The sequence below is a fragment of the Otolemur garnettii genome, unplaced genomic scaffold (assembly GCF_000181295.1).
Source record: "Otolemur garnettii isolate 467f Iridium unplaced genomic scaffold, OtoGar3 scaffold00019, whole genome shotgun sequence".
Taxonomy (NCBI): Eukaryota; Metazoa; Chordata; class Mammalia; order Primates; family Galagidae; genus Otolemur; species Otolemur garnettii.
This window is the reverse complement of record NW_003852414.1, coordinates 17,201,453-17,225,333: the sequence shown is the minus strand read 5'-3', so window position 1 is coordinate 17,225,333 and position 23,881 is coordinate 17,201,453. Positions and strand designations below refer to the sequence as shown.

Below are 23,881 nucleotides of genomic sequence, written 5' to 3'. Positions count from 1 at the left end.
ACAGCAACCTCCAACTCCTGGGCTCAAGCGAGTCTCCTGCCTCCGCCTCCCAAGTAGCTGGGACCACAGGCGCCCGCCACAACGCCCGGCTATATATTATTCTTTATGTTAAAAATAATCTTGTCTTCCGTACAGCAATCAATTCATGTTATAGCAATCACTGGTGAATTGTAGGCAATTTAGTATTGAAAAACCAACTGGGGCTACTATCTCTTAACAATATCTTAGACCTTCCATTTCTCCCAGTAAGCTATTAGTCCTCCAGAGGTGCCCCCTTCCTCTGTCATTTCAGCACCATTTAAGCCACGGTTTGCAGCCCCTGGCTGCCTCAATCATGTACTTTTGCACAGTGATTTGCTAATGGTCATGGTACCAATAAAAATAAGAGCTGTCAACAAATGGAGAGGAAAGTGAGCCATTTATTGTGGCTGGCAATGTCGAGAGCTCTCATTCTCCCACTTTCTGGCTGCTCAATAATTGTTTTTTAAGCAACTACCCATTGTATGTAGCCCATATTTAAATACTCAGCATTTACCAGAAACCGAGCCTTTCAAGGCGACAAACCCTAAGCAAAAACTGGTAAAATTCTCAGCTGTAAGGGAGGTTTCTGTCTCAAGCAACAGTCACCCACACAGGGAATCATTTAGGATAAACCTAAAGAAAATCTTTCTTTCCTGGCCGGGCTGCGTGGTCACCACATGGACAGAAGCAAACACAACGCAGCAAATCATGTCAACCAAGAACGTTAAGCCTTGTATTCTGGATTAGAAAGGCAGAAAGTGTTTATGTCCTTGTGGGGTATATGACAGAACAGTACAGTGGATTCAGGGAGACAGAGAGATTGCAATAATGCATTCCTCTTTGGCATTTGGCTAGCAAGGCTGAAAGAAGCAGAAATGATGGTGCAAGCACAGAAATTTGGGCTGAGGGTGCGGTAAGCACATAGCAACTTGTGTCACTCTGTCCTGTATCTTTGCCACGAGTAACTCTTTTCCCAGGAAGGACGTCAGTGTGTTGCTATAGATCGTTCTGGTTAAACTCTACTTGTGCTAAATATTGATTGTTCCAAAAGTTCCTTGATTACTATTGAGTTTTTCCAGACATGGAGTCTTCTTTAATCGCAAAGTGAAGAAGTAATTTTCACTCCCTCGGCCTCTTACTACGATGGAATATGATCCATAGAACTGAAGCGTACAGGTTAGGCTAATCCTCTGTCCCTCGACGGCAGTGTCATCATGATGCGAGTTCTGACTCACTGAGAAGTTGTCTCCTCCTTCATTTCAGGAGGAAGTATGGTCGTCATTGAGACTGTATGGGAATTCATTCTTCCAACTCCTAGATGAGAAGTAACAGCCCCAACATGGTGACCATCAGCAAATTGATGAAATGCAAGTGGTTGTCATCTTTCTATTTAGTTAAAAAGTTGGGTAGTTAGAAAAATGGGCACTCCGGAGAGGCCTATGTTATTTATGAAAAGAAGAATTTAATTTGAAAAGGTCAATCAAATCCAACTGGCCAATTAAAGGCCAATTTTCAAATTTACGGCACCGTTAAGGTGTCACAATGACACTATTTTTGTTGTTTTCCAGTCCTTGAAGAAACCATAGTGTTGGCTCATAAACACATGCTGTTCGTTAAGTGATAAAAGGCTCAGATGGCAATGTTTCATTAGGAGGCTAATAATTGGATTCTTTGAACTATTATAATGTTCAAATAAGCTTTTTCTTGATCTCAAATGTTTATTTTTTACCTGAAGTTCCCAGTTTTATGAAGGAGAGTTCAAGAAGACATCTGACATGTCTATGGAAAGTTCCCCTCACCCTTCACTTTTCTTAAGATAAGGGAATGAATGGATTAATTATGAAACAAATTACACAGCGATCTAAGTGTAGCAGTCCTGGAGATAAATCATGCTACATCTGTAGAATATTCTGCAAAGCCTCTTGACACTCTCTCCCCTTTGCACGAGGGCTGGGAACATAGTCAGCAAGACCTGATGGTGCTGGTCATCATTTTGGACAGGAAATAAAAGTTGGATGATAACCCCTGGACTTGACTCTATCCCTGGGGATCCTGAACTGTCTGCCTCATTGAACTGAACAAAATCCAATTAGGGTGTGCCTCAGAGAGGAGAGGCGGCCTAATTTTTTGTTAAATTGCTTTTTAATTGACATATGATGCTTATAACTATTTTTGGGGGGATACATCTGATATTTTGATACCTGTATACAATGTGTAATGATCAAATCAGTGTGACTGGGATATCTGTCAAACATTTCATTTTGCTTTGTTTTGGGAACACTACAAATCTCTCCTAACTATCCTGAAATACATAATCAATTATCGTTGGCTCTAATTTCCCTACTGTGCTGCTGAATACTGGAAAGTATTTTTTCTACCTAGCTGGGCTTTTGTATCCATTAGGCAACTTCTCTCCTCTCCCCACCTCCATTCCCAGCCTCTGGGAATCACCAGCCTATACTCTCTCCCTCCACTTTTTAGCTCCCACACATGAGTGAGCAGCTTCTGTCTTTCTGTGCCAGGCCTATTTCACTTAAGGTGATGATCTTCAGCTCCATTGATGTTCTCTCCTCAATCTGGAAACCTTCTCAACCTGGAAGCTTTCAGTTTGAGAGAGGTAAGCAAATGAACTGCTGGCCTCTCCCTCAAGTGCAAGACTTTGTTAAACGCGCTAAACTAGAACAGCTTGTGAGGTGAGAGACAGACAAGGTGGCAAGGGTCTGGAAGGAAAGCCAAATGTCACAGCAAGCATGAGCCACAACTCTTCACGGAAGACCCTTGCAGCAGACTGGCTGGTTAGGCAGATAGATACCAAGGGGCAGCCCTGGAATCTGCTGTGCTTTTGCATCTCAAACCAACCAGTCAAGGGGGCATTTCCAGAGGATGCAGAGAAAGGTATCAACTGTCACTTCTTGTTCCTCTTCCCTGGTATCGTAAGTTTTTACAGTTCTAGAATATCTGCTGTGTTTAGGGCTATTAACCTCAGGTCAAGAGGGATAATTTGTTATGATGTTGGTTTTTGGTTAGTTTGATTGGTTTCATTCTGAATAGACAAGGACTTGTAGACCAGCCACGCCTAGCACTTGATGTTAGATGTTACATTCATTCAAAATGTTACGAGTCACGCTACCCTGGGCCAGGTGCTGTAGGAGCTGGGCAGAAGATTCAAAGACAAAGGGAACACTGGTGGCACGTGTAGCCAGCCACATACACTGAGGCTGGTGGGTTTGAACCTAGCCCAGGCCAGCTAAAACAGTATGTTTTGGTGGGCACCTACTCGGGAGGCTGAGGCGAGAGAATTGCTTAATATCTTGTAATATGATTTTACTAGAAATAAGTTTGAGGTTGTTGTGAGCTGTGATGGCACTTTACTGAGGGTGACATAGTGAGACTCTGTCTCTAAATTAAAAAAAAAAAATAAATGAATGAATAAATAAATGACAAAGGAAACATTCCTCCTGCCCTTGAGGAGCTCACACTCTGGTGTCAACTGTACATATGTTTTCTCAGAAGCTTCCTCCCCTGCTGTCTCCCACAAAACTTTTAAATATAACTCCGCAAGTGTTTTTCTAATTGCATATATGAGAATTTCAGTGTTTTATTTGCTCAGAAGTTCTGAATCTTCACGTTTGCTGGTGTGTTTCATGGTAATATCAGAGCTTTGAAGTAAAGGCAACACATTCGGCACCCTGGTCTGCACATCGGATTGTGTTGTTGTCTTTGTTGGCTCCTGGGGAAAACAAGAGGCTGCTGTGTTTATTCAAACCTGTAACATTGTGATGCAGAAAAGGGGGGTCAGCAGAGCCTGAGGGCAGCCATCCTGACCCCTGTCAGGTGCCAACCACCCTGCACGAGGGAGGTGCCAGCAAGTCGCCAGCCTGCGACCCCCTGAACACAGATGACTGGCAAACTGCGCTTGCCATTCTGTGACAGTCATTTATGACTGGCCTTTGCTGTCTATCATAAGACAGTGCCCATCACATACAGCTGTTTCCCAGTGGGATTTTTGGACATGTAAAAATGTCACCATTGCCCCAAAAGAAATCCCCCTGCTCTGTCTATGGGGCAGGATCTGTTGTCTGCCTCCGTTTCAATAAACCTTCCTGTAGCCGGTTGGCTTACCCTTGAATTCTTTCCTGCATGAAGTCAACAACCTACTTAGTGAGTTCAGAGGTCTTTCCTCCCTTCACTGGGACACCCTCCCACCAGTTACAGTTAGGGAAAAGAGGCGTATTGATGGTGGATGACACTCTCATGAGGCAAAAGTGAGCTTTGTTCTTACTGTGTAAAGGGACATGAGAAAGTCCCGGAACTCATATTAAACACAATCCGGGTCTATATCCATAGATGTGTCAAATGAGTGTATGATCGAATCCTGCATTTTTGAAGGGAAATATACTTCTTTAAGATTATAACACAGTGCTGTCCCCTAGAACTTACTTCAGTGATGGAAATGGTCTTAATCTGCATAAATCAATCCAATAGCCAGGCACTGTGACTCCTGAACACTTGAGACATGATTAGTGGAACTGAGGAAATGAATTTTTAATTGCATTCAATTGAAACACTTTCAATTTCAACAGCCACGTGTGGCTATTACTACTGTCTTGAACTGTCCGATTCAAGAATTATAAAATGTTTTCTTTGCTGGTTGTATAATTTATATATCCTTGAAAAAGTTCTGAAGCTTTAATACATGGTATTTAAACAATCTCTAATAGTAGTTACAGTATACAGGGTGTCCCAAAGGTCACCATAAATAGCAAAAATTAACAACTCCTATTTTATATTTTAATATTTTTATATCAACACATAGAAAAATACTTTATAAAGTTTTATAACAAATATTTTGTAAATAAAGGTGCATTTAGCTATGATTTTCCATTTTCTTTGTGTATGTATAGGACATTCTGTAGTAACTTGTAATACAGGAGTTACTGCTTAGCAATCTATAGTATAGTAATTATGGTACAAAATCTACAGAAGGCAGTTATAATGTAATAATCTAGCATTAGATTATTATAATAACGTAGCAATCTGTAGTATAGTAATTGTGGTAGTTACAGCATAGCATAGTAATATATGAAAGGGTCACAGGACAAAAGCTCAAGATTTTCTCTCTTACCAGCTAGGTAACTGTAGGAAGGCTACTCAATCTCTGTGTTTCAGTTTTGGTCATCTGCAAAATGCAGTTGAGAATAATAGTACATATCACAGAGAACTGCTGTAAGAATTAAATGAGTCATCTGTATACAGTATAAGCATTTATCATGGTGCTTGTAGCTAGTGACACAGTAATCACTCAATAGTAACCTGGCTATTTTCAGACAAACAGACCTCTTTGGAAAGATTAGCTGGTTGTTCCCTAAGTTTAGAGAACCACCGAGTCTGTTCTGAGTCAACCAAAGTGTCAACACCATATGGAAGTAGGCTATTAATAAAACACACAGTGTTATTGCTGACTCAAACTAAGCATAATAAACACCATAAATAACTTATTAGAAGAGGCTCCATGCAAGCTGCCTGTCAAATCAGTGAATTTTTAGGAATAAAAGGAGCCTTTAGTCCAATCCCTTCATTTCACAAATGGAGCCCTATGACAATTATGTGTCCTTCAACACAACCTGGCAAGAACGGGATTGATCCACCAAAGACAGAGAAAATAGATTCTGTTTAACTTAAATCAGGGCCATTGATCCTAGACTTGATTTTAATACATGTCCATAGTTAACACATCACTTTGCTGATAGGCAGTTTCACATATGGATATATGTATATAAAATTCAAAAACATGCTCGCCCATATGTTCACACCTAAACTTTTGCCAATGTTTATCAAAGATGCAGTAGCATCTATACTGACTATTCTGATTCATAATTTTGACCAAGGTTAGTTATGATGTGTGTGAGAGTACATGGAAAAATTATATAGTAAACAGAGAGAAAACAGAGTCACAACAAAACTGACTGGAACCCTCATTAATTACTTCCTCTCACATTAGTAAGTTCAGTGAAGTATTGTAAGCAGACTATCCACCAGATAAAGGAGATTATCGCTATACTATGGCAAAACAAGAAGGCTTTGCTAATGGGGATGTAAGATTATGGATTGAAATGGGGTAAGTAAGGTCCCTTAGCAATTCACATCCATGTAGAATCTTGTAATATGACTTTACTAGGAATAAGGGTCTTTGAGATATAATTAGATAAGGTTTGACAAAATTATACTAGGATTAGGTAGAATCTAAAACCAGTACGAGTGTCCTTATAGAAGACAAAAGAACGCATAGGAGTAGGTGACTTGGAGAAGAGGAAGAGACTGGAGTGATGTGTCTATAAGCCAGTGAGTGCCACGGATTACTGGCAAACTCCAGGAGCCAGGAGGGAGACATGGGGTAGGTTGATTGGGCAGGGATGGGGAACCTGGAGCGTAGGGCCACATGTGGTCTTCTGCATCCTTGAGTTTAGCCTTTTAAACAAATCCAGATTTTATAGAACAAATCTTTTTAATAAAGGGATTTGTTCTGTGAAGTGTGGATTCAGGTGAGGGGCCACCCTTGGAGATTTGGAGGTTGTAGTTTCCCTACTCCTGCTGAAGCCTCCAGAAGGAACCAACCTGCTGATACCTTGGTTTTGAACTTCTGGATTTTTGAACTATGAAGGAACAATTTTGGTTGTTTTACATCATATAGTTTGTAGTCCTTTTTATCAGCCCTAGGAAACTATTGATCATGAGGATCAAAAACTATTGATCATGAGGATCAGTAACTTTTTACCAGCTTACATCTGATTATAGAAAAACATAGGATTTGCTTCTAGACAAATTTCATCTAAAAGGAAATTCAAGAGTTGGTTAATGCCTCTGTGGTAGGGAGCCTTCGAGATGGCCCTTGGGTATTCATGCCTTATGGTATTCACACCCTTGTGTGGGACCCTCTCATAACGAATGTGGCTGATGTGCACAAACAAGAGGACATTGTGGAAATAACAGAATGTGACTTTCAAGGCTAGGTCATAAAAAGCATAAAATCTTTGCTCTCTCCTGACTCATTTGCTTGGGAGAAGCTAGTCTCCATGGTAGGAGCACACTCAAGCTGTGTTATAGAAAGGGCTACATGGTAGGGCCCTGAGCACCCACCTGTCAGGCATGTCCTTGAGCCACCTTGTGACTGGAGCCTCCTCCCTAGTCAAGCCTTCAGGTGACTTTGACCCCAGCTGACATCTCAACTGTAACTTCATGAGTGGCACTGAACCAGAATCACCTAGCTCAGCTGTATCCAGATTCCCAACTCAGAGTGCAAGGAGGCATGCATATTATTTTTAAACTTTAAGACATTTGGGGAAATTTGTTACACGGCAAGATGTGACTAATACAGTATCTGCTAATAAAACAGAACTCTTGGCTTCCTTTCCTAAAACAGGTTTCTGCTAAGTCTTCCTCACTATTTGGCTTACATGAAAAATGGTCACTGGATTCCTTTCTCTCCTCTCACAATAAATTCAGCAAGTTCTGTTAGTGTTTCCTACATAGTAACTCCTGCCTCAGACCTCATCTCACCGGCTCTACTGTTCTTCCCTAGTTTAATCCACCACCATTTCCTCCTGGATGATCTCAATAGCTTCCAAGCTGTCTCGATGCTTCCAGAATTGCACTTTAAAAGCTATTATTAAATATTTGGTAAATATAAGTGACCATTTATGACACATAGTGATAGAGAAAACACCAAAATGAACATTGGCATGCCTACCGCTGACTTTGAGGAAACATTACTTTAACATTACCTTTAAAACTTTCTCTCTGTGTGACCCCACCTTAAGGCTTCCTACTCTCCTGAATTCTGTTTCCATTCCTGTGTTTTCCTCTGAAAGGTTTTTGTCAGTATATGGCTTAGTTTTGCCTGTCTTTGAGCTTTATGTAAGTGGGATCCTACTCGACTTGCATTTTAAATTTAATATTATGTTCCTGAGATTCACCTATGTTAATGTGTCTGATTCATTCCTTTTTACTGCTGTATAGTATTCCTTTGTTAGACCACACATCCACCTATTCACTCTCATTCTTTCAAAAACATAGTTATTATTGCACTTCCTAGGCTAGTTTTCTTCATCTTTTTTTCACTGCACTTTTTTTCACGCTCCTTTCCATTGTATATAATTCTTATAATTTCTCTATCTCATCTATGGTAATATAAATACATCAGTCTTCATTGTTCTTTGAATGCATCAGAAGTGTTCTGGCCTCAGGGCCTTTGCACTGCTAGTAGTTTTGTCTGGAATCCTACCTATGGGGCTCCCTGTGACTCGCGTCTCAGCTCCATGTCACCTCCTCACAGGGCTCTCCTACAGCCCACTCTACCTATAGAAGCAGCCCCCTCCTGACTCTTCAGCCCACTCCCCTGACCCCATTACCCTGCTCTACTTTGTTCCTGACACTCATCAGGTGTCTATTCACCTGCTCATTTTTGGACTCTCTGCACTGAGATAACAGCTCAGTGCTATGTGTGCTTTGTCCCTGCTATTCCACCTATAACTAGAGACCCTGACACAGCACCTGGCACACAGTAGGTGCTCCATAAATATGGTATTTGTTGAGTGAATGAATCAATAATGGTTTGACTTAAAAAAAAGAATCAAATAAATTGGGTATTATACCTCTCCTTAGGTAAGCAGTTCAAAACTGGGAGCAACTTTTTCCCCAGAGGACACTAGCAGTGTCTGGAGACATTTTTGGTTGTCACTGGGGGGTGGGGTGGGCTTACCACTGGCATCTATGAGGAAGAGGCCAGGGGCACTGCTAAACATCCTGTAATGACACTAAATGTCTTATGATTGAGCAACAATTATCTAGTCCAAATATTTACAGTGGAGAGGTTGAGAAAACCTTCTTTAGGTTAAAAAAAAAAAAAAAAAAAGGCAGGAAAAAAGGAAGGCTTCACAAGAATCTTTTTTAAACATCTTGAAAAAATAAAATAAAAAATAACTTGAACTTTCCTCACGTTTATTTTTAAAATATAGTCAATAAGATTTGGGAGGCTCTGGAATTATTTTAAGGCATAGACAACCTAACACTCTAGAGATAGAAAATTCTTCATTTCTAGCTAGACTCAGAAGGATTCTACCGCCTGATTTTCTATGGCGCGATGAACCAATGAGCCATGACCAGGAATGAGCAGACATGGCCCGAGTTGTAATTTAGTATTTTTTTTCTTTTAAATCGCCCCCCAAATAACAAGGTGATAACACAGTACTATCATTTAAATAATAACTTTCTGAAAGGAAAAACTTCATTTTCCCAGTCTGAGAGAGATTTGAAACTTTTATTGGAGCCCACATAGCAGAACTATCTGACAAGAGGAATTTTCTAGAACAATCTCTTGTTTCCCTTCTAAATTGATTTCTATTTTCTACTTTCCTGGACAGATGGCTTGAACTGTGTTCTCACATTCACTACACTTTCTTTTTCTTTTCTTTTTCTTTTTCTTTTTTTTGCAGTTTTTGGCAGAGGTTGGGTTTGAACCCACCACTTCCAGTATATGGTGCTGTCGCCCTACTCCTTGGGACACAGGCGCCAACCCATTCACTACACTTTCATTGACCCATTCTGTGCCTAGCCCTGGGCATATATTGTGAACTGAGAACATTTTTTAAATCAAGGATCCTTTTTGTTTTTTTCTTAAAGAGACAGGATCTCACTATATTTCCCAGGCTGGTTTTGGACTCATGGACTCAAGTGATCCTCCTGCCTCAACCTCCCCTTATCTGTAGCTGGGACTACAGATAAGATCTACTGTACCAGTTTAAATCTACCATCTGAAGGTCTGAGGGATGTGGGAAATTTAAATTGTCTTCACCTGCTGGGAAAAAAGAATAACTTCATCTTGGCTCAGCCCCTCCATATAAATTTCCTTAAAAAGATTTTAAAATTAATAAATATTTTACATTTAAAAATGTAAAGCAATTTTAAAGTCTAAAAATATTTTAAAAATTCAAGTTTTAAAAAAGACAGACCCATTTAAAAAGTAAGTTAAAATTTAAAACATTTTTTTCAAAACATTATGTGTCTTTTTAAGAAGGCTTCCTGCTGAGCATTTGAGAAGAGGCTCCCTGAGCGTGTATATACTTTGGTATTTTGGTGTTTTTTTGTTACCTGGAGGAATGTGTGGGCCCATAGCCTTGCTCTGACTTTCAGGACGGCGCTCTCTCCTCCTCCTAATCGTCCCACCACACAGGAGATTTGTAAACACTCAATATTTGTGCAATTCTGCAAAAAAACAAAAAACAGGAGGAGCACATCAAGGTCTGTAACTAGTGGCAGGCAATCAACACAGAAGCCTTTTATTTCATCAGAAGCCTTATTCATAAAATATTAATTTCAATAAAGAATGATACATTGAAACAACTAAGAAAACACAGTGGAGTACTAATGACACGTCACCTTTAGCAGTAACAGAAAGTGGGATACAAAATGCAAGGTCAAATTCAGCCTCATTTTAACAACATCTGATGCTGGACTAAACAAGTCCAGATATTAGACTCAACGGTCCTGACCCACTGACAAGCATTTGTGCCATGACATCCTTCTCTGTGTCAAAATTACTTCTGCTTGTAAAGGAGCTCCTCCTGGGAGTTCATTAGTCTCATTAATCTGTGTGCTTAACTAGTTTCCACGGTTGCCCAGGGTGTAATGGGCGACCTTTAATATCTGAAGCTCCTCTTGCACGAGTACCTTCCAACCTTTAATGTCCAGAAGGTGCTCATTAATGGTGACGTTCTGTCTATCAAATCGGATTGTCACAGATAGGAATTCATTTTGTAGCCTCTGCTTACTTTTCCTGTCCCTAGCACTGAGACATGAAAACAAACACATCCCGGTCCCTTTTCCGTGTGTCACGCATGGAATATACTTCTCTATACTCCCTCATGGACTCGAATTCACCTTGTAGCCCGGGTTTATTTATTCTTACTGTGTCATGAACTGGACACTAACCTGCTGGTGCTCCTGCAACAGTCAGTTTGCTGAATATTATGGGAAGCAGTGGACTGAGTCACTTCACTTTGTCAAAACACTAACCCGAGGGACACGCTACCGTGAGAACCTTCTGTGAGATCTCAGGGTTCTCTGCAAAGTGGGTCGTGATGCATGTCTGATAAATTCCAGGAAGATTGATTTTTACATGACATTTCCAAATACATGGCCTGTCCTTGCACTACCAGGGCTGGGCGCTGCGGTCCCCACAACAGAAGCAGGGATTCTTAAAGCCTGGTGGTTCGTGGCTCCTGGGAGGACTGTCACGTGTACCTGTGTTCCATGACTGACACGCTCATCCCACCAGCTGGAGGGTAGAAGGGAGCCAAGGTTCTTCGAGGCTATAAATTCCCTGGAGATGGGATCCAGTTGGCTCTGTCTCTGACTCTGGGGAAGGTGATGCTCTGAATGAGCCTTGAAGAGTTAGATGAGTTCCCTAGCAGAACGGGATGACTGGGCCATGTTTTGTTGCTCAAGAAAGCAAAGGCAGGGTATAGGGAGGTGAGGGGGACAGGTGGAGATGAAGGAGCAGCAGGGGAAAGTGATGAGGAATCTCCCCCCCCCCACCCCCCGCTGCTGAGCTCTGCTGAGAAGGCGCTAGGGAGTTGGCCATGCTTTTAAATCAAAAGGTCTGATCAGGTTTGTATTTGAGGGGGACAGGTTGTGTGTGAGAGAGAGAGGAGGGGCAGGAGGGTGACAAGCGCCTATTGCAAGAGACCAAGGGAGTGATGCTGAAGCCCTGAATGGAGGCAGCAGGAATAGAGAGAGGAAGATGCTCTTTGGAGAAGCATAGAAAGCAGAATCCCTGCTTGGGGGCTAATTCATTGAAGGGCAGGAGGGAGGGAGCTCACTGCATTAGCACTGAGACGGTGGGTACAGGTATTCCTGAGGTTGGCAATTCCAGAGAGAAGGAACATTTGCAGAGAGCGGGGGTCGTGAACACAGAAGCTTTGGATACATGAGGGCTGGGGTGGTTAACAGACATTCAGACCACCCCTCGAAGCCCTGGACACAGCGGGGAAAGATGGAAAGGGCAGGAGGCACCTCGGAATGGCTGGAGTTACAGTCACACAAGAAATGTCCCTGAAAAGGCAAAAACCAACAGGAGAGAAAAGAGAGGTCTGGAGAAGGAGCCTAAGGTGCAGGGGTGTTGGACAGCGGTCAGAGAGAGAAGTCTTAGAAGAGAAATTCTAAGAGGGGGCTGGTCAAATGTAGGGAGAGAAGCAGAAGAGGTGTTTTGGAAGAATTTGAGGGATGTGATAATTTGAGGAAGTGGCCAATAGTCCCACAGTCTGGAAGGAGGTAAGTCAGGTAAGACGCTGTAAGCTGAGCCAGGAGGGGAAGAGGGACAGTCTGGATGGAAGGGAGATAGATGGAGGCCACAGTTTCAAAAAGCAGCAGGCAGCCACGAAGAGACAGGAAAGAAAATGGTTAGGTGGAGGAGAAATCATTTCCCTGTGTGATCGGTATGAATTTTTCTTATGCAAATTGGAAATTATGATCCCAGCACGGATGTTGGCATTTTGCAAGTTCAGATTCCTAATCAGAAATGTGATTCAGTAAGTTGTTTTTAACTAAACACAAACTGTAGGAGGTCTTATTTAGCTTTGGATTTTAGAATAAACTTGGCATAATCACTCTCTCCCCAGAGTTGTTTTGACTTGAGGACATGTCGAGGCAAATGACTCCCCATATGTGAACCCCAACGAGAGAAAAAGAATAATACCCCAGAGGACAGACTCAGATACAGAAATCAAGGATCACCTCGGCCCTCATCTGGGAGTAAGTAACCTTTCTGTGATCATCAGAAGTCAAAAAATTATCTGACATACAAAATATGAAATGAGAAACAAGAGAAGGAAAATATTTGGCTCTGCAATCCAAACGCATACAAGTTTCCAAAGAATTTTAGTTATTAATCCCCACTGCCTCGGTGTACTCATGAATGTACAATGAAGTAGAAATTGAAAAGCATTTGAATCTTGATTTTTCAAATGTTTAGTTCCACATGGGTAGAGCACGTTAGCATTCTACAGATGTCAATTTTTGTTTTCTATTCTATGGTTCCCCCCAGAACCTTTTTTAAAAAGGATAATATATGGAGTTTTATTAATGTATTCTAAAAGAAAACACATACAAATTTCTTCCCTTTACAGTTTTTAAAAAGCATTGTCATAAAAAAAGTACAGGTCCTTGAATCATAATTTTCCTATTGTCCTAACTTACTGCCATGTAATTTCAGATACTTCTAATAAATGCTCCTTAGTTATAAGTTTTACTAGTTTTTTAAATTAAGTCATCGCTGTGTACATGAATGCAGTCATGGGGTACAATGTGCTGGTTTTATATACAATTTGCAATATTTTCATCAAACTGGTTAACATAGTCTTCATGGCACTTTCTTAGTTATTGTGTTAAAACATTTATATTCTACATGTAGTAAGTTTCACATGTACCCTTGTAAGATGCACCGTAGGTCCCACCAACTACTCTCCCTCCACCCATCCTTTCCTCTCCCCTCCAGTATCCAATGTACTCAGTCCTACTATGAAACTAATTTACAGCTTTCATATCAAAGCTATAATCCAATTATAGCCTAAGAATATGGGGAAAGGAGTAAGGGAGTTTCACTGATTATTTAAGCTAGACTTGGTTGATCATTGCAATTTCCTGTCCATCTCGTGTTTGAAACATGTTTTACTGTCAAGGTGAAGTAAATGAATGTCAGAGAATGTTTAAGACACTTCTTTTAAAGCCATTTTAAATGCTTTTAAGTGTATAATGCAGTGGCATTCAGTGTATTGACAACATTGTACAATTATCACTCCTGCCTAACTCCAAAGCTTTTCTGTTATCCCAAACTGAAAATCTGGTTCCTGAAAACTTTCTATCAGTGACACATTAGGACTTGCATCTACTTCACCTAATATCCTAGTACGGTAATAAAAGCTTTTCCGCATGATGGTGAGATAGTCAGAATTTTCAGGACTGAGCAGTCCAATATGGCGTCATCCTACCTTGTTGGACTGATATACATGATTGGGATTATCAGAGGTTTTTATGTTTTGCTATGCTTTTTTTTTTTAAAGATACTTAATTCAAGGTAAACATGGGAATTCATGAATACAGAGGAAATCCATTTAGAACTTCCCTGGTTCCCCACATGCCAGCCCATTTTGTCTTCCTCAAAACTCACATGGCTTCTCTGTGTCCTCTGATAGCTGAGACAGGGACCCCCCTGGATGGATTTTCCTGGGCTCTGAACTCAAGGAGAGGCAGGTGCTTTGGGGAGGGGGGTGTTCTTCTGGGGCTTAGGTCCTTATATATTCTGCCTTTGGGTAACAAAAAGAATGAACTACTCTTTCTGGCTAATGCCTCTCTGGGATGAAACCAATGATCCTGTTAATTTGTATCTGTGTTTCCTGAGTCTGGAAGGCTAAAGACAATACTTGAAGTGAAAACCATCTGTCCTTGGGAGTTCTGTCCAGTGCAATGTTTAACTCACCAGGATCTTTGCCGGGCTTTGTCTGTGGAACTCAAACGCGGGCACGTCCCTCTTTCTGACAAGATGAGGGATGGTGGAGTTTCTCAAAAAGGCGCTAAGCTCAGGGGTGTCTTCTGGGGGAGCCGCGGGCTGCAAACACAAAGCAGGAGATGTCAGACACAATCGCACGAGCGTCATTACCTTTTCATTAACCTTGACCTCCAGGTAATATTTTTTCCTCAGTGGAATATGGTTCAGGTGACAATTCCCACACGTTATTGACCAGCAGCACGTTCAACAGCAAAACGACCTGCGCTGACAAGGAACAAGACTTTCTGTTCTCCAATGACAGCAACTCATGAATCTGGAGGAATGCATTCCTGGGAAGTTTATCTTGTACAGAGAAGATTTTAAGCAGAAGTCATTTCCCCTTAAGGAAGGAAAAACGCAGAGGCGACTTTTTAGGAGAGTCATTATTCTGTTGTTACTTTCCTCCCATCAGAGAATGGGGCTGGTTAACTGAGGAATAGTCTGTGTGGGGAGGTGGATCCTGAGCTGGTAGAAAACTGAGGTGCCAGGCTCACTTGTTGAAACAGACTGGGGACCTGACATCCACATGGCTGAGCCCCTGTTCCTGCACATATAAGATGTGCTCCTTCCCGGTGGTGCCTGTGGCTCAAAGGAGTAGGGCACCGGCCTCCTGTGCCAGAGGTGGCGGGTTCAAACCCAGCCCTGGCCAGACACTGCAACCACAACAAAAAAAGAAGTGCTCCTTCCAAAGACAACCACATCCTCATGAAAACGTCTTTCCCAAAGCACGCTATAAGCACGTCATGCCGGAATGAACCTTATTTTCAGCCTTGAGTTTGTATTTCAAAGTGTTCTAGAACACAATGATTTTATCTCAGGTACCACGCTGGGTACATCTGAGGGCTCAATAAATATTTTGAGAGTTCCGATAAATCACACATAATTATCCCATTAACATTCTTTATTTCAGTCCCACGGAATATAAAAAGCTTGCTTTCTGCTCCCCGCTGCCACTGAGAATGATGTCTTCCTTGTCACAGTTTCTCTTTATGCTCAAGGCCGCCGTTGTAGTAGCTCATCTCTATGGAATGAAACAGAGACATTCCTACATTGCAGATGTAGGGGGCACCCGCCCCCCAAGATGCAGTGATAGCGCTCAGTAGGTCAGAAGGACCTGGGAAAATCTACAGACGGACAGATAGACGGAGTCCAGACTCGTCAGGAGGGCGCACACAGGTCCTTATGTGCTGGCAGTGTCCTTTGTTTCTCCACACTCATCTGTCACCAAGAGCCCTGTGACCGGCTCCCTGCTTTTCTTTGCTGACTGCCCCAGGCACACTCGCAACACTCTGGCTGATGGTCCCCAAGCTTGCCCTGGCGCCACCTGTCCCTGTCCAGCTGCACCATAGCTGCCTGCTACCTGCTCTGAGTTGTCCAGTGGGAAAACATAAAATGCAAAGCGTAGGGTCACATACAATCTCCCAGGACATGCCGGGAAACAGGGAGATAAAGACGATTTGAGAAGGAAAAGTCATATAAGGACATCAGATGTAAGAGGCAATCCAGGAAAGAGTGGCTTTGTGGAACCTAAAGAAAAGAAAATTGCAAAAATAATGGCAGGCTAAGAAGGCCTATTCCTGCAGAGGCACAGAGCAGGCTGAGGACCAACAGTACGCATTGAATTTGCCCATTAAGAAATTACAGATGGCTCGGTGCCATGGCTCAAGTGGCTAAGGCGCCAGCCACATACACCTGAGCTGGTGGGTTCGAATCCAGCCCAGGCCTGCCAAACAACAATGACAGCTGCAACCAAAAAATAGCCAGGCATTGTGGCAGGTGCCTGCAGTCCCAGCTACTTGGGAGGCTGAGGCAAGAGAATCACTTAAGCCCAGGAGTTGGAGGTTGCTGTGAGCTGTGATGCCACAGCACTCTACCCAGAGCAACAGCTTGAGGCTCTGTCAACAACAAAAAGAAATTATGGACACCTCTCAGAGAGTGTTGGGAGGAGCTGAGGATGGGAGAGAGATGACTATAAGATGTGTGATGGGAACGTGAATCTTCTGAAGATGCTCTTTTAAGGTAACAGTCATGGCAGAGAGACAGGGAGGAGGTAGAGGAAGGGGAGTGAAGGTTCGGAGAAGGCAACGAGGAGAACGGGAAGGAGTGATCAGACGGAGTGATCAGACGGGCAGACTTTCCCGTGACGCTGGCTGTCCCGTGAGCATTTAGCATCAATCTGCGATGATGGTACCATCAGGACAACGGGTAGAGCAGCCAGACCATGGAACTGTGTGTGACGGAGATTTTCAGAGTTTGGGAGAAGGGAGGTTAAGGGGGCTTGTAAACGGGTGTTCCATGGAACACATCAGGGATTCCAGGTTTGGCCAAAGGAAGTCTTGAGAGCCGGTGGGTGGACTGCCTCCTGCCTCAGGGAAAGTATTCATACCAAGGAAGAAAAAGCCCAGCAGAAAGAGGAAGAAAAGCAACATAAAAATAGGAGATTGAATTGGAGGAGAGAGGGGTGCTGAGCGGAATGTCTCAGAGGCGGAGCTGCCCAAGTGATGGTGAAGACCAGTGGCTGAAGCCCTGGGATGATGGAGTGCGTGGAGGTGAGGACTTAGACGGGCCAGGTCTACAGGTGGTGGAACATTCTAGGACCATAGCAGGGCCTGGCATAGAGAGGAGGATGAGCCCAAGGGTTGCTCATAGACACTGAGTGATGGAGGACCCCACAGAAAAGCCTTTACAGCATAAGATAAAAAGTGAGCTCACCAAATGGAGAATGGTGAAATGCCTAACCTCCCACATGCACGTGCCTCCTATTGTATAATCTGTGTGTGTGTGAGCATGCACACAGGGGTAGTTTGTGCTTTGAGATGAATCATGTGCCCCTTTGTTTTTCTTTGTAGGTTGCTAACAGTTACACTACAGAGGCTAACTCTGTAGGTAACCACAGAGAAAAAGTGCTGAAAAGAACTAGGGAATCATTCCTTATTCTCACGTTATAGTCTAGTATTAATAGCAATAATAGGAGAAGTAAAATGATGTCCCTCAAAGATGAAAACTCTAACTTTCTATGTGTTTTCACTGGGTAAATCTTGTGTCTAAATAAAGAACCCATTCTATTAGGGTGTTTCAAATATTTATAAGTCATCTCTCAATAAAGCCCAGGGCTTACTCCGAGCTCAAGAATTAACACATCCCATATCAGGATTGATAAAACATGTCTTTTTTTTTTCTTTTTGTAACATATTTACAAAGAAAGGAATGCTGTTTTTAAACACATGGTCTTCAAGTGGCTTGCAGACCAGTTTCCTCACATGGTATTCCAGAAATTATTTCAAAAACCAAAACACAGCAAGCAGAATTGAAGAAGTTATCCAAGAAATGTAAACAATAGTTCAACCCATTTTCCAGAGGCACGCTTGGGGCCTCTTTCATTACATGACTGCCGATGAACCCACAGTTCATGGTTTTCCTTTACAGCTGGAGGGGGGCCGACCTCTTAGCAAGTACCCACATTATACAGACACTCAGCTCTGAGGGTAGTTTTTTTAAAATTTTTTTATTAAATCATACCTGTTACATCAATGCATTTATGGGGTACAGTGTGCTGATTTTATAGTTTGGAATGCTTACATCAAACTGGCTAATATAGCCTTCTCCTCACTTAGTTAATTGTTGTGTTAAGATATTATACTCTACTCTTAATAGATCTGACATGTACCCTTGCAATGTGCACAGTAGGTGAGGTCCCACCAATTACCCTCCCTCCACTTCACCTCCCCCCTCCCCTCCTTCATAAACACTCTGGGAAGCTGGTGATTAATACTAACGTATCTTCATCCGAGCAAATGAAAATGGCTTCCTTCCCCAATAAGGAAATAACTGTTGGTAAAAATACTTCTTTCTCTGGCTGTTACTCAGAATTTGATCTCCCCCGCAAAGAGTTTTCTATTTTCATACCTCTTCATCGAACTCTTCACTCTGAGATAGGTTTACATTTTCAGATTAAAGGGATACTGTGTAGCTGGAATGTGCAGTACAGTTGGAAATTCAGCATTTGTAGAAAAGGAGTGGATGAAATCAGATAAAGGGCACTGCAAATCCCAACAAAAGCCTGTATACTGTCCTTTTCTTGTTTCTAATTTGGATTTCAGGTACTCCTAGCCCACAAGAAATGGTAGACCATGCTCCTGTTACTTCTTCATCTATAATTAAAACTAAGTTGAGACGAGCTGGGGGCCGGGGGAGGTCAGTCCACCATGTAATTTTCTTTAAGACATACATGTTGAGAATTTGCAGGGAAAGCAAAACCCTACTTCTCTTTTTACCTTCTGAATAGTTCACGCACAGCATAACCGAAAGAATCAACTCCCTCCATTCGCGATGTTGAAGCTTTTCTTAGTCATTTGATTTGGGGCTTTTACATGTTAAGATACACCTCATAGGTGCTAATGTGAAGACCATCTCAAAGAAAAGACAAGGCAAAAAGAAAGGGACCCCAGCGTGCATAGTCTGTCTTTGGTGGTCTACAGGCACTGTTAAGAGAGAAGGTGAACGAAAGGTATCCACCACGGCCAGCGTTCCTGCAGGACAGAGAAATCGTCTGACCACTGGGGGGTCAGATCCAGGAGCAGGCTGTGGTTGCCACTAGCACAGAGCATAAAAAGAGGAAGAATATTAAAGTAGGTTCTGCTCTTCTCAGCTCCTCATCAGCCCTCTTGAAACAATAAACAGCTAGGAGTTTTTCCTGGAAGGAGAGTTTCTAGTAGAAGACCAAGCATTAAAGGGGGCAAGTAACAGACATCAAATAATGCTTTAGCTATGAAATTATGGCTCCAATGTTTAAGGTCCTCAAAATGATTCAAGAAAGAAATCAGTAGTTAACAGTCAGGTTATACTAAATAGTCTTATTCCTTTTGTGCTTTCATTTTTAAGGGATGTGTGTGTGTGCGTGTGCGTGTGCGTGTGTGAGGGTACTGAGAACTGTTGTTCTAGTAACAAGTGTGTCGGGATTCTGAATTAATAAAAACCAAATAAAAGAAGGCAGTTATGAAGGAAGAAAGTATTCTTAAGGATAAGACAAAACTATGCAAATGTGCCAAGCCAAGCCACTGTCTGTGGGCCCGCTGATTCTAAAAGCAGGCTATAATCCTTCACAAATAGTCTGTTTCTGTGTTTCTGCCTCCCATGTTTGTATTACTGTACTATCTGGTTGTAATTTGGACTTCTTGTGGGATTGGCCTTGTTTAGGAGACTAGATCTCAGCAGTAATCCCCTGCTTCCCATGGCTCTAAGGACAGCTTTTCTTTTCTTTTCTTTCTTTTTTAGAGATAAAGTCTCACTCAGTCACTCACCCCTCCCTCAGTCTGGGTAAAGTGCCGTTGTGTCATAGCTCACAGCAATCTCCAACTCTTGGGATCAAGAGATCCTCTTCCCTCAGTGACTCAAGCAGCTGGGAGTATGGGTACCTGCCATGACACAAGGCTAGTTTTTCTAATTTTAGTAGAGAAATGGTCCCCCTCTTGCTCAGGTGATCCACCTGCCTCAGCCTTCCAGAGTGCTAGGATTACAGGTATGAGCCACTGTGCCTGGCCATCTAAGGACAGTTTTTATAAAAGCATTGGCTTTATCTCATGTTACATATAACCTTTGTGGAGTATAAACTCTTTCAGACCATTTTCACCTCCACATTCTTCTTTCCTGCGCTCAGCCCAGAATGGCATCCTGTGGTCTTCACACAGGTTATGTTTCAGCTTCTTATTTGTCCTCCTTCCCTACGTCCAGTCTCACATGCCATAGCATTTTCCCTCAGCATCTTGCACTTGGCCGTTATTACAAAATATTGCCAATTAAAAAAAAATCCTTTACTCTTTATGAAACTTTGGGTTCCTTAGTAGGGTTTTGTATTTCAAACTCATCTTATCTAAAGACCATAGCCTGTTTGTATGGCTCCCCAAACCCTAGGATAATGTCCACCAAAATAAGAAAACTAGTAGTTTGAAATAATTATTTGACTGCCTTTAGTCTAGTTGAGAAATACTTTGCTCCACTCTAAACTTTTATTCCAAAAAGGATCTGGAACAAATTAACTTTAATGGATTGGTCTGGATGCTGCAGACGGTTGAATGTTTCACAGTGTTTTTAAAAATGGTACCACGCGAAGAAATGGCCACATTAAAATCCCCTACCTCTGAGCTAGACCATGAAACCTGGAGAGAGAACCTTCATGGACATCTGCTTATACCCTGAAGTTTATGAAATTGATGAAGTAGAAACTGTCAGGAAAGGAATAGAAACCCAAAGGCAGGGACCTTGTCACTGAGAGGCAGAAGTGAGCAAGGAAGTAAATGACCCCATTGTTTCCATGTCCCTGTGCTAAGCTCAGGGGGCCTTGGTGTCCTCAGACATGAAAACAAGAGGTTGTGTAAGAAGAGTGGTCAAACAATTGTTTCAAGCTACCATTTCTTTTTGTTTTGGTGGACTTTATTTGGAGAGTCCTGCAAATAGACGACCATCTTTGGATAAGATGAGGTTGAAAAATGAAACTCTACTAAGGAACCCAAAGTTTCATAAAAAGTAAAAAAAATTTTTTTCTAATATTTTGTAATAAACAGCTAAGGGTACAATGCTAAGGAAAATCTCTAAGGATTCTAAAACTGTTCCTAGGAAAGCAAGACAGATAAGATGCTCAAATATACCCTGTGTTAAGACCGCACTGCATCAGTGTCCCCTCCTTAAACTTTGAGGGACATTGGGTAACTTGGTGGGATAAGCAAAGTGTACCAGTCCCTATTGTGAACAATGAACCTTGCTGAGAAGTCTCATTGGATGATCAGGCTTATATGAGAGGACTTTGAGGCTTACACCGTATTTGGAATGCATATTTAGTTTATAGACTGGTTATATTTCAGAAGGTTTTAGGTTAGATGTTTGGCATTTAGAATGCATTTCTCTTTAGAAATGGTGTTTTAAAGGGTGGTTCAGATCTTAAGCCAGTCCACAAAAAATCAACTTAATCCTCAATATGGCTTTGATGTTGTAAATGGCATATTGGTTATAAAAATAATAATACCCAGGACCCTTGCCCATAGGAGTGATTTAAAAAATAGGGATCAAAATAATCAATGCGTTAAGTACAGTGTATCAAATGCTGATATTTACAAGGAACTAGACCTAATCAGAGGGGGATGAGAATGTATGTGGGGATTTTATAGAGATTCTGGGGGATTTCTGAGAAATGTCAAAGGCTTTAGAGTCAGTGGCACTGGTTCCTGGGAATGAGTGTTTCTAAGAAAATTTGGTGGCTTCTTTTCTACAAGCAAGTTTCCTTAGAGATCCTCAGGGGGATGGAAAGAGGAAATAAAAGGGAGAATACTGTCCAGTGGTGAGTGGGCAAAAATGAGAACACCTAAGGGAGGGAGGAGTTGATTAAAAAAAATGTATTTGAACACAAGAGAAAGGGATTTCACTAAAGGGAAATCAACCGAATGATTGAAGAGGCTAATGTCGTGTGGGCTATGTGGATCCCTCAACTTTAGAACGCTGGGGTGGGAGTCCCCTCTGACAGGTTCAAGGTTGGCCTGGGACATCTGGGGAGTTAGTCTAGTAGGGGTTGAAACGTCCTCAGAGAAGCAGAAGGACATGTAGATGGGAGCTGTTCACAGGTGAAGATGCTTCAGAAACATGCAGGACCTATCACTTCTCTGTAAAGATGCTGTAGAACCAAGGAGTAAGGAATTGGACCTTAGTTTACTCACTGGGAAAGAAAGATGGAATACTGGAATTTAATTCTTGATTTTAAAAATATATTTCTGGGGCAACGCCTGTGGCTCAAGGAGTAGGGCACCAGCCTCATATACCAGAGGTGGTGGGTTCATGTGTGTATATACATATAAAACATATATATATTATATATATATATTTTTTTTCTGCCTCCCTGCTTTTTTTTTTTTTTTGAAACATGTTCTCTGCTGCCCTCAGTAGAGTGCTATGGTGTCATAGCTCACAGCAACCTTAAACTCTCAGCTCAAGTGATCCTCGTTCCTCAGCCTCCCAAATAGCTAGGATTATAGGTGCCAACCACAACACCCAGTACGTTTTTCTGCTTATTCTACTGAAATAATTTTACTGTATGTCTTCTCTCTCTGCTTCTTACTAAAATAAAGCGATCTGTTCTACAACTTAAAAACCCCCCAGCAACTAGCCTTGATGCTAATTTGAATTTGACATTGATATCAGAATCAAAATTTCTCGAACTCTTCTGTTGAAGACAGCCTCGGCTTGGAAATAATTTGTTTTTTTACTAATTTCCAACTCATATTTAAGACAGAGAATACTGTTTATCTTTCTATTCTCTGGGAAGAAATAAATTGCCAAATTGATAGAAACTTCACCAAGAAATTATTTCCTATCTTAAGGGGAGAATAACTTTCAAATATTCTCAATTATTTTTAACCATATGAAGTTACTGATATGAAGTATACTGATTATTAATTTTTAAATTTTATTTATTGATAAAAACTCTTTCAGACTCTGGGCCATGTATTCAACAGATGCAAAGATTCTGCGAATATCTGAAAATAAGAACATTTCAAACGTTTTTGAATTCAGAATTTCAAGAATTCACAAATTGTCATAATTAGTTATTTTAGGGAGATATGACTTCATATTGTAATCAAATCTTATATTCAATTTCCCGCATTGCAAATTTTTGAAAACAAGTGTAATTTAATTGCATTTTAAAAATCACTAGCCTCAGACAGATTTTCTTTCTTTCTTTTTTTTTTATTTTGAGACAGAGCCTCAAGCTATCCCCCTGGGTAGAGTGCCATGGCATCACAGCTCACAGCAACCTCCAACTCCTGGGCTCAAGTGAGTCTCCTGCCTCAGCCTCCCAAGTAGCTGGGACCACAGGCGCCCGCCACAATGCCTGGCTATTTTTTGGTTGCAGCCATCATTGTTATTTGGTGGGCCTGGGCTGAATTCAAACCCACTACCTTAGGTGTATGTGGCTGGCGCCCAGCCTCTCAGACAGATTTTCAATCAAAGTCTATACTTGAAAAAATACCTGGGTTTTAGGAAATGCCAGGTGCCTACTTACACATCACCACTGAGTTTGCACAAGTCTGACACCGTTTAAGGCAAGTCATCTAGTAGAGCTGTCCCAGTCTCTGTAGATAATTGTTAAATTGCTACAAAGAAACCAAATAACTCACAACCCATGTGGGACACATTAAACAAGTTGCATAATAAATACAAACATATAGAAATATGTCAGATATCAAGTAAATACTACACGCCAAGAAAGTTAGAAGC

The 23,881-nt window shown here is 41.7% G+C and overlaps 1 protein-coding gene across 1 annotated transcript in view; it reads right to left on the bottom strand.

Annotated features, from left to right (window-relative positions):
* The window catches only part of ITGA8 (integrin subunit alpha 8), a 167,754-nt gene that overhangs the window by 13,322 nt on the left and 130,551 nt on the right, over positions 1 to 23,881 (bottom strand). Inside the window, exons 26-27 of the mRNA XM_003786791.2 lie at positions 14,552 to 14,680; positions 10,168 to 10,281 (exon numbers count right to left, since the gene is read on the bottom strand). Coding sequence (XP_003786839.1) covers positions 10,168 to 10,281; positions 14,552 to 14,680 — 243 coding nt within the window. The remainder of the gene's footprint in view (positions 1 to 10,167; positions 10,282 to 14,551; positions 14,681 to 23,881) is intronic.